This window comes from Cebus imitator, unplaced genomic scaffold (assembly GCF_001604975.1).
Source record: "Cebus imitator isolate Cc_AM_T3 unplaced genomic scaffold, Cebus_imitator-1.0 Scaffold161, whole genome shotgun sequence".
Classification (NCBI taxonomy): Eukaryota; Metazoa; Chordata; class Mammalia; order Primates; family Cebidae; genus Cebus; species Cebus imitator.
This window is the reverse complement of record NW_016107476.1, coordinates 2,564,408-2,579,876: the sequence shown is the minus strand read 5'-3', so window position 1 is coordinate 2,579,876 and position 15,469 is coordinate 2,564,408. Positions and strand designations below refer to the sequence as shown.

Here is a 15,469-nt window from a genome sequence, read left to right as displayed (position 1 = left end):
AAAAAAAAAAAAAGTCAAATATCTCAAAACTTCATATACTACTTGTTGAAATGATAGTATTTTGGATAGATAGGGTTAAATAAAATATTTCAATGAAAAGTAAGTGTGCCTTTTCTTTTCAACCTTTTCAATATGGCTATTAAAATATTTAGAATTATATAAGTGACTTGCATCTTTTACAATATTTATTTACTTAAGTTTTGGGGTGCACGAGCAGGATGTGCAGGTTTGTCACACAGGTAAACGTGTGACAGCTTGCATGATATTTCTACTGGCCAGTGCTGCTCTAGAATCTTGGGAAAAGTCATGGACTCCCTACAATATAAAGCACAGGGAACCTAAACCGCTTTCTTTGGATATTAAAGAAAAGGTGATTCTAGAATGTTGGGACAGAAGATAGTAGCCATTGCCAGGTTAAGTGTGAGAAAATATAAATTTATAAGGATAGATGACTCATTTATTTTAGCAACATTTTGTTGAATTGAACAATAATTCCTACAAATACCAAGTGTTCTTAAAATAGAATTTAATTTAAACAAAAAACTTTTCAAGAACACATTTATAGCAGGCGATACAACTTTCCAAAATGAAGAACTTACATTTGATCCTTAGAATTAAACTAAAAAAGAAAAAACAAAACAACCAACCAAAAAAAAAAAAAAAAAAAAAAAAAGTAAACTTTCCCCCCAGGGGGATAAATGGCTGTCTATTCCAATACCTTAATGTGTTGAACAGCGACTGCCCAGTCTGAGGTTACTACTTCATACATTCAAGTAGAAATTAAAAAAAAAAAAGAGAGAGAGAGAGCCAGGTGTGGTGGTTCACACCTGTAATTCCAGCACTTTGGGAGGCTGAGGCAGGAGAATCGCTTGAGAGCAGGAGTCCAAGACCAGTCTGGCCAACATGGTGAAAAACCCTGTCTCTACTAAAAAAACAAAACAAACAAACAAACAAACCCACACACTTCGAGACCAGCCTGACTAACACAGTGAAACCCAGTCTCTACTAAAAATATAAAAATCGGCTGGGCACAGAGGTGGGAGCCTGTAATCCCAGCTACTCGGGAGGCTGAGACAGAAGAATCGCTTTAACCCAGGAGATGGAGGTTGCAGGGAGCCAAGATGCCACCACTGCACTCCAGCCTGAGCGACAGAGCTAGGCTCCACCTCAGAAAACAAAACAAAACAAAAAAAACACACAAAAATTAGCAGGGTGTGGTGGTGGTTGCCTGTAATCCCAGCTACTTGGGAAGCTGAGGCAGAAGAATCACTTGAACCCAGGAGGCAGAGGTTGCAGTGAGCTGAGATCACGCCACTGCACTCCAGCCTGAGCGACAAAGCAAGACTCTATCTCGAATGAATGAATGAATGAATGAATGAATGGAATAGAATAAATAAAATATATATGGGGCTACAGTCATTTATGGATTGTATTTATTTCATACCAAATCTATCCTTTGAGCCATTCTCAATAAATATAGGAGGAAAAATAAAAATATAATTCTGACTCCAAGTTAGCTAAACTGGATGTAACCAGAAAACTAAGAAGCACCGGGCGCGGTGGCTCACGCCTGTAATCCCAGCACTTTGGGAGGCCGAGGCAGGTGGATCACGAGGTCAACAGATCGAGACCATCCTGGTCAACATGGTGAAACCCCAACTCTACTAAAACTACAAAAAATTAGCTGGGCATGGTGGTGCGTGCCTGTGGTCCCAGATACTCAGGAGGCTGAGGCAGGAGAATTGCCTGAACCCAGGAGGCGGAGGTTGCGGTGAGCCGAGATCGCGCCATTGCACTCCAGCCTGGGTAACAAAAGCGAAACTCTGTCACAAAAAAAAAAAAAAAAAAGAAAACTAAGAAGCTCTAATTCAGTGCCTCTATGTTCTATATTAATATACACTTATCTGGCATATGGGATCTGCAAACTTCAGACCTGGGATGATGTGTCATATGGTCTAGTCTCTTTATTTCACAGATATGGACACTGAGCCACAGAGAGACAAGTAACTTATCTGCAATCAGACAGGTACTTAATGGCAAGACAGGACTTAAGCCACACAATGTGACAGCACAGCGCCCTGGGTGGGACCTTGATATTTCCTCATGGCCAACTTGGGTTGGGTGAAAACTGGGGTTTATCGTACTGACTCACAGGGGTTTTCAGGAAGATTAAATAATCCCTCTGTAAGATGTGGACACAGCATTTGTAACATATGTCATGCATTGAACATTGAGCTCATTTGAGGGAGTTAAGCTCACACCCTCGCTTCCTTCCACCTTCCTGCCCTAGCTACGCATGTAAGTGTTCTTTCTCCTGAAAACTTCACCCTCAGCATAAGGAACAGCTGTGGACTCCAGGAAAGCACTCCCTCCTCCTTTATTCATGTATTTCGTGGTCGCCAGGAAGCCTGGAATCTACCTGAGAGCCCCATGGCCGTGGATGGATGGCTTAGGATGACAATGATGAGTATTTGGGATGTAAGACACTCAAAATGAAACCCAGTTTCCAAGAATGAAGGTGCTTACCACACACAGGACATAGGACTGAGGGTGTCTACCCCAACCAGGGCACAAAGTAAATCTAAGAGTACACTCAGATTTCATCCCCCTTCCTTCTCCTACATCCTTCAACCCCATCTTGAGCTATCCAGACATGCCCTCAGCCCAAGTAACCTATTTATCAAACAAACACACAAAATCGTTTTTCCTTTTTTTCCCCAGTCAGCCATGCCCTGGCTCTGGAATAACAGGTTGACATATTTCATACAAAGATGCCAATCTTTATAAACCTCAAAAGGTAGGCTTGTTAATGGAAATCAATACCAAACTGGTAGCTTCTTGTAGGGGAGGTATTTTTCTGTACACACACACACACACACACACACACACACACACTCAGACACACACACACAGAGGAGCCAGTGACTTGGCACCCAATCTTGCAAGTTTTCCAGGCCTCCTAGAACTAATGGATATTGGGACAAGTTACTTTTTAGCAGGAGTTTGTCATTTCAGAGAAGAAGAAAAATAAGGCAAAAAACACGGAACTGTGTTTTTACTGCTCTTTCTCCGTGTTAGTCCCTACTTCCAGAAGGGACCTCAGCAGGCACCGAAAGGCCATGAACCACTGGTTTCCGCAGGCTTCATTCTCGCCCTAGTCTAACTGAATCCCAAACTGGCAGTAAACGATGGCAGGGCTTCCGAGGGCATTTGCTTATCCAGTGACCCAATGTGGAGTCAAGGGGATGGGATGGACCCAAGGCAAGCCCCAACCATGACATGCCTCTGAGCCAGGAAGCTGGAGGCACCATACCTTTGCAGGTGAAACACTTGATGTGGAAATGTTTGGTCTGGACCCGAAGCACTTCACCCTTGCAAGGCTCCCCACATTTATGGCAGTGAATGACAGGCTTCTCCGATGGGTGGTGAGGGTCCTGAGGGTGGGCCACTGAAAGAAAATCAACAAAAGATCCAGGTGAGTAGACAGCATTCCTGCAAAACGGGTCATCATAGTATCTCTGTAATTTTGGTGTCAAATGAGCCACACAGATTGATTCGACAGTGTGAACAGAGCAGTCCCTCCAAGCCATAATCCTGGAGACACAAAGACCCATATGACAGTCGTGGCTTTAACAGCCTGGGGGGGAAACACCAGGCATATTCCTCAGTGGAGGCTGCTCTCTTCTCCCTTCCTCCCAAGCTTCTCTAGGATGACATCATTGCACTATTGAGTATACAATCTTGTTTGGCTCAATATTTTGTAATATGGATTTGTAATATGTCTTTATCTTGATTTAGAAGGCACCTTCAGAAGGTGTTCCCTGTGGACTGTAAGTCCCTGTGGATGGGGGTCATTTCTTCAAGTTTATCCTTTTTGTCTCCCCAGTTGTATTTTTCTCTCTCCTTCTCCCAGCTTCTCAGGACACAGTGGAATGTTCATGTACCAAAGGTGCTCGGTAAACGTTTCTTTACTTATTAACTTAGTATGTGCTGGACAGTTTCTAGCCTACTTTACCAGAGGGTCATTCCTGATCATCAATGGCAACTCATCTAACCTGTTGGGGGCCTATGGTAAGCCTCCTGTTATGTGCATAGTGTCTGATACGCACACTGCAGGCAGGATTTTTTTTTTTTTTTAAATAAACTAGGAACAATGTGGATCTCTCTGAACCTTAGTTTCCTTTCCCATAAAACAAAGGGGATTGGCCCAGAGGATTTATAGGATCTTTTCAGACCCTAACATCACATGATGGAGCTTCCAAGGATACTAAGAGAAATACTAAAAGAATACTCTTGGTTTCCAGAGTATGACCTTCAGAGAATAGAAGTTATGGAGGCTGCCCAGCTTCAAGACTGGGACGTACAGAGTCCCCTTTACAAAGGCGCAGAGAGAAGGCAGTGAGAGGACACTCGTGGCTTTGAGCTCACCGAGAGTCTTCATTTAACTTGCAGTTTCTCCAGACACAGAATGAAGATGGGCAGTGTTTGTTACCAAAGTCCTTTTATGATGTGGGGCCTCAGAAGGAGGAACATGGTGATATTTAAAAATTTACTTCTTAAGTAATCACACGAGTGTTATAAAGGACAAGAACATTGAACCTAAAATTAATCAGCCAATACAAAGATGATTTTCTCTCAAAAAGTAAAGCTGGGTTGAGCAGGGGGTAGATGTGGGCAGATACTGCTGAAACTCAGTTTAGAAAACACCTTACAACAAGGAGCTCGCTGTATACCACAAGTACAATAGTTCACTGTTTCTCTCAGACCTCTGCCATGTTCTCATTTTGCCTGGAAAGAGTTTGAACAAGATAGTCCAAATAATCCATTACTGGCTACCTTCTGAGAAACAAGGTTCTTCTTGTGAGATGCTGACGAGGAGCAGGTGTCATTTCAGGTGGAACATCTGATCTGTGTTCTCTGCAATGGACCCTGGGAATGGCCACAAAGATACCAAGGTTGCAATTCACCTGCATTCCCTTGTCTACCTCCTGGGATCTCACTTGAAAACCTGTATTTACAACATAACTCCTGTATTATCTAAAAGAATTAGGAGGGACATGCTATCAAGATCTCTAAACAATGACTGACTTTTAAAGAGTTGTGTATCAAGGCCAAAAAAATCTATCCCTTGCAGATAAAAAAAAAGTTTTCCTTAAGAATATCTGCTTTAAGCATGTGTGTGTGTGTGTGTGTTTGAGACACAGTCTCACTCTGTCACCCAGCCTGGAGTATAGTGGTGCAGATCTCAGCTCACTGGAAACTCCGCTGCCTGGGTTCAAGCAATTCTCCTGCCACAGCCTCCCAAGTAGCTGGGATAACAGGCACCCGCCACCCCGCCCAGCTAATTTTTGTAGTTTTAGTAGAGACAAGGTTTCACCACCTTGGCCAGGCTGGTCTTGAATTCCTGACCTCGTGATCCACCCAGCTTGGCCTCCCAAAGTCCTGGGATTACAGATGTGAGCCATAGCACCCAGCCAAGTGCTTATGTTTTTTTAAGTTAATTCCTGCTTCCTATAAAAAAAGGAGATAAGTACTATTTATTGGCATCTACTAAATGCCACACATAGGGCAAGGTGTTTACATATAAGCCACTTTATTCCATCCTCATCACCCCTCTCTCTCAGTCAAGTGAGTAATACTGCTCCCATTTGACCGCTGACAGGTGAGGAAACACAGCCTCAGAGAAGTTGAACAGAGGAAGCTCAAAGATCCACACTCAGGCCTTTCTGACTGCTAGGTTCATGCTCCTTCCATACTGTTTGTATAAGTCAGAAAATTGTTGTAAGTCAAAAATAATTATTATCATTATACCTTTAATTTATATAGGCAAGTTCAAGTGCAGTTCTAAAAGCGGCAGCTAGGGCTTGGCTTATAAAGGGGACACGCTTAGCTCTAAGGTTTTTGATAACTGAGCATGGCACCCAGGTGGTAACACTCAAGGCAACTCTATGGATCCCCCAATCAGAATCGTCTGGAACAAATGCCCATCAATAATAGACTGGATCAAGAAAATGTGGCACGTATACACCATGGAATACTATACACCCATAAAAAAGGATGAGTTCATGTCCTTTGCAGGGACATAGATAAAACTAGAAACCGTCATTCTCAGCAAACTAACACAAAAACAGAAAATCAAACACCGCATGTCCTCACTCATAAGAGTGGGAGTTGAACAAGGAACACATGGATGAAGGAAGGGTAACATCACACACTGGGGCCTGTTGGGGATCCACGGTTAGGGTAGAGATAGCATTAGGAGAAATATCTAATGTAGATGACAAGGTGATGGATGCAGCAAACCACCATGGCACATGTATACCTATGTAACAAACCTGCACATTCTGCACATGTGCCCCAGAACTTAAAGTAGAATTTTTTTAAAAAGTAGGTTCTTCAGCCCCAGTGACTAAGAATGGGAGTCAGGTATCTATCTTTTTAGTAAATTACTCAGGTGATTCTTATGCATACTCCAATTTAAGAGCTATTTCCCCTTAGAATTCAGACAATATGAATACACCAGCTACAGAGAAGACTTACAATTTCAAAAGTAATTCACAAGACCATTCTCTTCAGCAACAATATGAGAACATAGTGAATCGCTTGACTATACAGGAGAATGCATTTTTGGATAAGAAAATGCACTGCAGTTTCTCTTAACATTTGAATTTCTTTATTGCTAAGCAAGGCAGTCATGCTGAGTAATGATGATGGAAGGAAAATATCATTTCACTTCTTGGCTTTTCTCTGCATCTGAATAAAGGAGCCACTGCCAATGCTGGCACCAGCTGCCAAGGTCAGAACTGGGATCAGCGTCTGCATTTTGCAAGAGTTTCCCTTTGGAAATATAGTTTACACCAAAGTCCTCCATGTCCAGAGATGACGTGCTTTGCTCTCACCTAGAAACTAGACTGTGTTTACTTGCCCTTCCTTCATACAACAGCCTAGGCAGAAACATGTAGGAACAACTCATTTGTAAAGAAATGGGCTTTTCTTATTAGAGAAAGACAGAATCCGAAGACCAAAAGAAATTCAGTTCTTATTTCATCCCAACTAAAGTCAGTGTCAACGAAAGAATCTCTCTCCTTCTCAAAAACAAATCAAGAGGTTAACTTTATATAACTGTCTTTGACAGTCTGGTTATTTCCAAATGTATGTTTGTTGACTTGATGCTACAGTTTTGAAATATGCTGGGTCATGTGCAATATAGACATGACATTGATTCTGTACTCCCCTTATCTGCCAACTGGCTCTGCTGCGAATTTTTACTTGACTGTTCCATCTTTCAAGGCCCAAGTGGGCCCTACATATTCTACTGATAGGGAAACTGAGGAGCAAGTTTACATTCCTGGTCCAAAGTCATCAGGAGTTACTGGCAGAGGTGCACTTAGCACTCAGGCATCCCAATACTTTCCACCACGCTGAGTAGTCAATGATTTACCCTGAAACTTGAGCAGACACAGTTAAACCCTTCCATGGCTCATCAATTTTGTTACCTAAATAAGGATCGTACAATGAAAAACCAAAAGCATGGTTGCACACCCTCTGAACAATGAGAAAATACCTATGAAGAGCGAAGAGTCTACCAGCCTGAAAAGGTAATGGGATTCCTCCACTGCAGAATACCCAGTTTGGAGGAATTCTCACTGCTCAGCTAAGCAGCCGATTGCACAGCTTACTGAGGAGTTTCACACTGTCTTTCACAGTCAAGGAAAGCAGGTCAGCCACGTCTCTGAACTCCAGTGCAGGACAGAAAGCAAAAATGCCATTTTTGATGTGTTACTTTTGGGATGTCTATTAACAATCTCAGGCAATGACACTAGCTGAATGAAACCTTTGAAAGAAATCCCAGAAATCTTCAGTGCAGTCCAACAGAGGTCGTAACAGGTCACAAAAGGAAGACCACAATGCTAAGCAGAGTCCCTCTTTCAAATCCAGAACTAGCCTCCTCTTGCCCAAGCTAGCTCTCTCTGGGGGGCAGACCGTGGAACTAGACCACCAGAAACAGAACATCTGGGAAAGCACATTTGAAATAAAAATCTCCTTAGCGGGTAAATATCACAAACCTGTGACAGAATACTATTCATTACAGCTTGCTCTGGGTCATCTGAAGTATTCAGTGTCTCGCAGGTAACAGACACAATCTCTACCTCAAGTCCCCATCCTACCCCATTGTACCATCACTCCCTAACCCATAAACCTTTGGAACAACATGGTGCTTGATGGCTTCCAAAGCCCTTTCATCTGCTCTATCTCATTTCACTCACGGTATTCTCAGGTAGGAAGAACAGGTATCTTCAACCCCTTCTTAGAAATAGATAAACTGAGGCTCAGAGGAATGAAGTGACTCACCCAAGGTGGCACAGCTAAGAAATAGAGTTGGCAGTAACCTAGTGCAGTGACTTATAATCCAGACCTCTTTATACCAGAATAATCCCCTAATCACCTGTGCTTGAACCTTGATTCTGCCCTCTTTTTCATTTCTCGCTAAACTCTGTCTTTTTTTTCTCCAAATGCAACCAGCAAAGAGTATTCTACCCAAGGAGGTGCAGCCTAACTCCCCACTCCTTACATGTGGGCTGTACATAGTGATCTCCTCCCAAAGGGTACAGTGTAGATAGGAAGAAAAAGATGACTAACTTTACAGTGGAGAAATCTGACAGATAATACCCCAGCCACATGAACAAGGTAAACATCAACAGTGATAAGTCATTTTGATAGAAAGTACCTTTGATTTGATGTGATGAAAATGGGCACTTTACCTCTGTAGTCTTCCTCCCAAAACCAAAACAAAACCCAAACCATAATCCTAATGAAATCATCAGAAAAATCCCAAATTGAGGGACATTCTACAAAACAAAAACACCTGAACACCTGACCAGCACTCTTCAAAATTGTAAAGATGATAAAAAACAAAGACCGTCTGAGAAATGATCCACAGCCAAGAGGAGCCTATGGAGACGTGATGACTAAACGTAATGTGGGATCCTGAATGGGATCCCAGAACAAAGAAAGAACATTAGGTAAAAACTAAGGAAAGCTGAATAAAGTGTGGACTTTAGTTCATAACAGTGTGCCAATACGGTCCAGTAATTATAACAAATGTATTATATCAATGCAAAACGTTACCAATAGGGGAAATCAAGTGTGGAGTATATAGGAAATATCTGTATTATCTTCTCAATCTGTTTATTCATCTAAAACTGTTTTAAGAAAATAAAGCTTATAGGCTGGGCCTGGTGGCTCATGCTTGTATTCCGGCCACTTTGGGAGACTGAGGTGGGCGAATACTTTGAGGTCAGGAGTTCAAGACCAGCCTGGCCAACATGTTGAAACCCCAACTCTACTAAAAATACAAAAATCAGCTGGGCATGGTGGCAGGTACCTGTAATCCCAGATACTCGGGAGTCTGAGACAGGAGAATGGACCCAGGAAGTGAAGGTTGCAGTGAGCCGAGATCGTACTACTGCACGCTAGCTTGGGGAAGACTCCGCCTTGAAAAAAAAAATTAAAATAATAAAAAAAGAAAAAGAAAAACAACAACAGGAAAAAATTCCAAATAGCTCTCTCAGTCCCAACTCATCAAGCCTAAAGTTCTCCACCTAACATCAGATATCTTCAATAACATGGCTCATGTCAGCTTTTTAGGTGTCTAAGAAGAAACTGCCTTGCTGAGTACTTATCCCTGTGCTAAGTGATTTGATTGCAGACAGTCTGGCTCTAGAGGCCAAGCACTAAAATAATCTACTATTTATTTGTATTAATTTATGAATGTCTGTCGGGTGAGGCCTTCTGACCACTTCCGGGTCTAGCGTCTTCATTCTCCCCAGTGCCTTCACTCCCACTGTAGCCTCCCTTGCTATGGTGTCTCTTCTCCCCATCTGTTCAAATCAAACTTGACCCATAGGGCGTAGCCCAGGTCCTGAGCTTCTCTGAAGCTTTCACGATGGCTTAGATTGATAAAATATTTCGTTCTCCTCCGTGTCCTCCAGCACCAAACATCTGTTCCATCACCAGTATTTCTCTTGGTTTGTGTTTCATTTGCTTTTCTTTCACAATGCATCAATCCTGGCCCTACAATACTGCAAGCTCAACGGTCACTTCCTCCAAGTTTCTGAAATAGCTCTGATTTCAAACATCAAAGAGCCTGAGTTGTCAACTCTGTACTTGTCAGTTCAATGTTTGAATTCGGGAAAATAGGGTTACCACCTAATAACACCACGGGGGCATCTCCCATGGGAAGTTCCAGGGTCCTGAACTTCTGACATTTGCAATAAATAACTCCAGAACACTATTATATTATTATAACAAGTAAAATGTACTGAATACTTAACGATGTTCCAGGCACTACAACAATTAATTGCTACTCACAATCAAAACAACTGCATCACGATTGCCTTATGGGGGACTGTTGTATAATTCCTGTTTTGCAGAGGAGAAAATCAAAACTAAGAAGAGTTAAAAACCTTGTCCAAGCAGATATAGCTAAGAAGAAATAGTCTTACTTTGGCCATATTTGGAAGCTCTGCATAGGGGATTTCCACAGGAAAAGATGATCTAGCCTAGAAGGAAATCAAGCTAGTCTAATGTACTCCCTGGATCCTGAGTACATGGCTCAGAATTGGTGAATGCCAGCTGCATCACCATTCCAAAGGCAACACCTGCTAGTAGAAACACAGATGAGAAACAATGCTTAAAGTATAAACAGAAATTCTTCTAGGGTGCAGCAATTTATGGGAAAAGAACATGTACAGAGTCAGGGTGAGATAGCAAGGAACATGGCCTGCCACTGGGAGGACCCTCTCTGCCACCGCTAGCCTGAGCTGAGGCCTGGATTGGAAATCTGTCTCTGGCTGGGACTGGTCTGGATTTGCAATCCCAAGATGGTCCTCTGTATGGGAAGGTCAATTTCGGCTGAAGGACAGGAATCCTACTCTCATGGTGGTCTATGTTTTAGGGAGACTGCAGTCTGTTTCAGAGAGATTCCACGTTTCAGAGAGACTGCTTCATTACCGAGAATATGTTCTCTGCTTCTAACTCATTGGTTCCCACTGAATAGTAAACGCATATCCCAGAGATGTGCGCTCTCCCACCTCCTACTCCCTTTCTTTGCGCTAGACTGGCACTAGTATTGAGCCCAGAAAACAAGAAACTCAAGAGATTAAATAAATGCATAGAGTGCTTAATTTGCAGTTTACCTAAAGGCCCATTTCCTGCTACGGCAAGTGGTAGTTACTTGAAGCTACACACTCACTTACCCCATTATTAGTTGCCCAAAATGATCCTTCTCTTAAATTGGCTTCCACAACCTCATTTTCTTATACCATGTGAGTTCGGTAAACAGGATTATTAGTTGGCACAAACACTCCCAGGGGGTGGGCAGGACGATGGTGGGCTTCCCTGCCACTTGTGGCTTTCACTGGTTAAGACACCCTAACACTGGCCGGGTGCAGTGGCTCATGTCTGTAATCCCAGCACTTTGGGAGGCCGAAGCAGGCAAATCACAAGGTCAGAAATTAGAGATCAGCCTGGCCAACATGGTGAAACCGTGTCTCTACTAAAAATACAAAAAATTAGCCAGGTATTGTGGCATGTACCTGTAATCCCAGCTACTCAGGAGGCTGAGGCAGGAGAACCACTTGAATTCGGGAGGTGGAGGTTGCAGCAGTGAGCCAAGATTGCGCCACTGCACTCCAGCCTGGGGACAGAGCAAGACTCCGTCTCAAAAAAAAAAGAAAAAAAAAAGATATCCTGATCATGGCCGGGCATGGTGACTCACGCCTGTAATCCCAACACTTTGGGAGGCCAAGGCCAGCAGATCACCTGAGGGTGAGAGTTCAAGACCAGCCTAAGCAACATGGCAAAACCCTATCTCTACTAAAAATACAAAAATTAGCCAGGTGTGGTGGCAGATGCCTGTAATGCCAGCTACTCGAGAGGCTGAGGCAGGAGAATCTCTTGAACCCAGGAGGTGGAGGTTGCAGTGAGCCGAGATTACACAGCTGCACTCCAGCCTGGATGACAGAGGGAGACTCTGCCCCTTCCCCCCAAAAAAGTACCCTGATACTTCTGATACTTGATTTGCCTTTTCGGTGACTACCTAATAGGTGCTTGCTATTCCTCCAAACATAAAAGACACTATCAGCAACTGTCAGCTGGACTACTGATTATAGAAACAGCCTCTGCTCAAATCCAGTTAATCTGATTCCCCCAAGGCAAAGAGGTACTAGGATTATCATAATTCAGCACTTGCTCTGATATGCTACACCTGCCTTCTATATGCAAAGATTAGTCTTAGAGAGGCATTTTAAAATCAGCTTGGTGCCTTTTCCTCCTCCTCCTAAAAGCATGACTCCTTTGGCACACCTTTTGATTGAGATGACTCACTGAAGTGACACCTTTTTTGACCTCTCCGAGCCTTTCTCTGATCTTGTCCAACCATTTGTATACAACTTCCACCTCTTCTCCCTAACTGCAATTAGAAGGGACCTCAGAGTAGGGACTGGACTCCCAGTCCTGCCTTTCCTGCCACATGCCTCAACCTCCCTGAGACTGTAAAAAGGGCCAAGAGTACATGCCCGACCTTCCAGGGTGGTAGTGGAGACAGTGTGAGGCCATAGCCTCCCAGGAGCCTGCTATGGTTTCAATGTCCCCTCCAAAACCATGTTGAAATTTCATTGCCATTGTAAACGTTAAGAGGGGAACTTTAAGAGGTGATTCAGTCATAAAGGCTCTGCCCTCGTGAATGGCTTCGTGCCCTCACAGCAGGAGTGAGTGAATTATCACAGGAGCAGGTTGCTGATAAAAGGATAAAGTTCAGCCTCTATCCTCTCTCTGTCTCACACCCTAGTTCGTCCTTCTACCTCCACCATGGGATGATGCAGCCAGAAAGCCCTTGCCAGATACAAATGCCTTGCCCTTGGACTTCCCAGCCTCAGGAACCATAAGAAATACATTTTGTTTATTTACAAATTACACAATCTGTGATATTCTGTTCTAGCAACACAAAATGGACTAAGACAGAGCCCCCACAGCTGCAGCCTGGCACACAGATGTCCATATTAGCTGAATGTCAAGAAAGACTGTCACTAACCTGTATGAGCAGGAATTTCTGAAGCATTACAAAAAAACCTTCTAAAATTTGATTTAACCTTTTAAGGTCACCCAGGGATCTCAAAATTACCCCTGTACCAGCAATTCTACTTAGAAATGAATCCAGTCCAACAAATGGGCACTGGCTTTAGTCTAAACTGTGCTGGCAGAACATCTCATCTTTATGGACCCAAGAGAGCCACATCCATCCTGATTCAGAGAGTGGGAGGGATTGTGGTCCCATCTGAGCCATTTACAGAAATGCAAGTTAAGAGACAGGGTCAGAGTCTACTGGCATGTGGCCTAGGGTCTGTAGACAGAGTTTAGTCTAAGCATGGTACCACCATTACCTTCTTCCCTCTACTTCCAAACCCAGACACCTTAGAGGAGTTTAAAAAACAAAAACCAAAGAACAAAGATATTGATTGAAGTGTCTCTTTGCGGCACAAACCTGTCTGTCTCCAGCACAGAAAGTCTCCCAGCTGTCCTTGCCTTTTCTTTCTGGCTGCTTCTCCTTCCAGGACATACTCAGAATCATTAAGTAGTTAAAAGCAGCATTTCAGACAAACTAATGGAAAAAGCTAATATGTGTATGGCACTTCACAATTTATAAAAGGTATTCAAAGATAATAACTCCTGTGATCCCACTGTTATAGTGAACCCCAAATTTCTCTTCAAGGAATCAGTATGTCGGTATGTTCAGATCTCTTATTCTTTAATTCTCTATTTTAAAGTTTAACTTCCTTGTAGTTTCAGTAAACAATCTTTCCCACCAATTATAATCAGTAGTTGACATCTGCTCCCCTAGCCCCCTGCCCCGTCCTGACTCATCCTGGTCACTTGCTCTGGTCACCTGCTTTGACCCCTGCTTACCTGTTCTGACCTGCCCATAACCATCCTTCCCACCAAATTACCCACCCCACCACTCTGGCTCATACTCCTGCTCCCTTTAAAATAGCCAATCAGAATTAGACTAGACTGCGCGGTCTAACCCCAGCCAATAGGGGAACAACACAGCAGTAGGGACAACCTCCATCAGGCATAAGTACCCCTTCCCCTCCCTTGTCTAGGTGTGCACTCACCATTTTTCCATCTGTGAACTGCACCCTTCTATAGAAGTAAATTGCCTTGCTGAGGAAATTTATATTCGAGTGTTACTTCTTTTGTGGCATCAAAAATTCTACTTATAACGTCACCAACCCCAATTACACTGATTCTACAGATATAGAAATTGGGTTTTGAAAATCTTAAGGGGGGTTCTGAGGAGAACAAAATAAAATGTGAAGGGATTCACCCCTGCAGTGGGGCGCTCTAGCCTGCGTGGGAGAGCTGGCTATGCCCAGTCTTCCCCAACTGAGTGATGACTTCACGTTGGCAACTTGAAATTGGCTGCAGTGGAAGCATTTACAATCTGGAAATTGGCAAACTTTTCAAATCAGGGCCTTCCTCTCCCTGCCCTCTGGAGAGCTGGTTGTTAAACATTCACCAGCACACCACTATACCCAAGGTTATACTGCTTCTAAATTGCAAAGTGAAGCTTTTCATTCAAGTGCTTATAAATTTCAGAAACAAGAATGTGAACCCTTTCTGAAAAGGCACTCTTGCTGTTGCACTATAAATAAATACACAAAGTTGCCCTTGCCTGGGTCTCTCCAGTGTCTGCACACCCACTGGGAGACGAAAGCATGAGACTTGTGTTTACAGCATCCAACAGGCAATGTCAGACGTGATGCTACACATTCTAGAACTACTCGCTAGACACCGAGGCTCCTGACTCCTCCCAGACTGGAACGGCAGGCTCCTTCAAGTTTTCTATATGACATAATTTTGCTGGGTGTAACCTCTGCAAGAAAATGCAAACACATGTAATCTACACCTGTCACCTCGCTATGTATTCTTCTATTCATCCAGATGAAAGTGAGCATAAACCTGGTGGTTGATCATTCTCTCATTTACCTTCAGAACTGCCTCTGCTTGAGTGGAGAACAAAAGATTACCTCCCAAAGTTTAACAAAGAACTTAGTGAAGACTATTGCTTGAAAAGAAAAAATATGTTCAAGTCCAACATGGGACTGGGAGAAGAAGGGAGAGGAAGGAAAATTTTTTAAATCCCTCTATAGAACTCCTAAATGTAACCTTCCAACACTTGGAAAATAGGCTGGGCGTGGTGGCTCATACCTATAATCCCAGCACTTTGGGAGGCTGAGGCAGGTGGATCACCTGAGGTTAGGAGTTCCAGACAAGCCTGGTCAACATGGTGAAACCTCATCTCTACTAAAAACACAAAAATTTAGCTGGGTGTGGTGGCACACACTGGTAATCCCAGCTACTGGAGAGGCTGAGACAGTAGAATTGCTTGAACCGAGGAGGCAGAGGT

The 15,469-nt window shown here is 43.3% G+C and overlaps 1 protein-coding gene across 24 annotated transcripts in view; it reads right to left on the bottom strand.

Annotated features, from left to right (window-relative positions):
- ABLIM1 (actin binding LIM protein 1) overlaps positions 1-15,469 on the bottom strand; it is a 344,682-nt gene that overhangs the window by 171,955 nt on the left and 157,258 nt on the right. For all 24 annotated transcript variants that reach the window (XM_017543845.2, XM_017543842.2, XM_017543843.2 and 21 more), the window contains exon 2: positions 3,314-3,448. In XM_017543845.2, the coding sequence (XP_017399334.1) occupies positions 3,314-3,448 (135 nt within the window). The remainder of the gene's footprint in view (positions 1-3,313; positions 3,449-15,469) is intronic.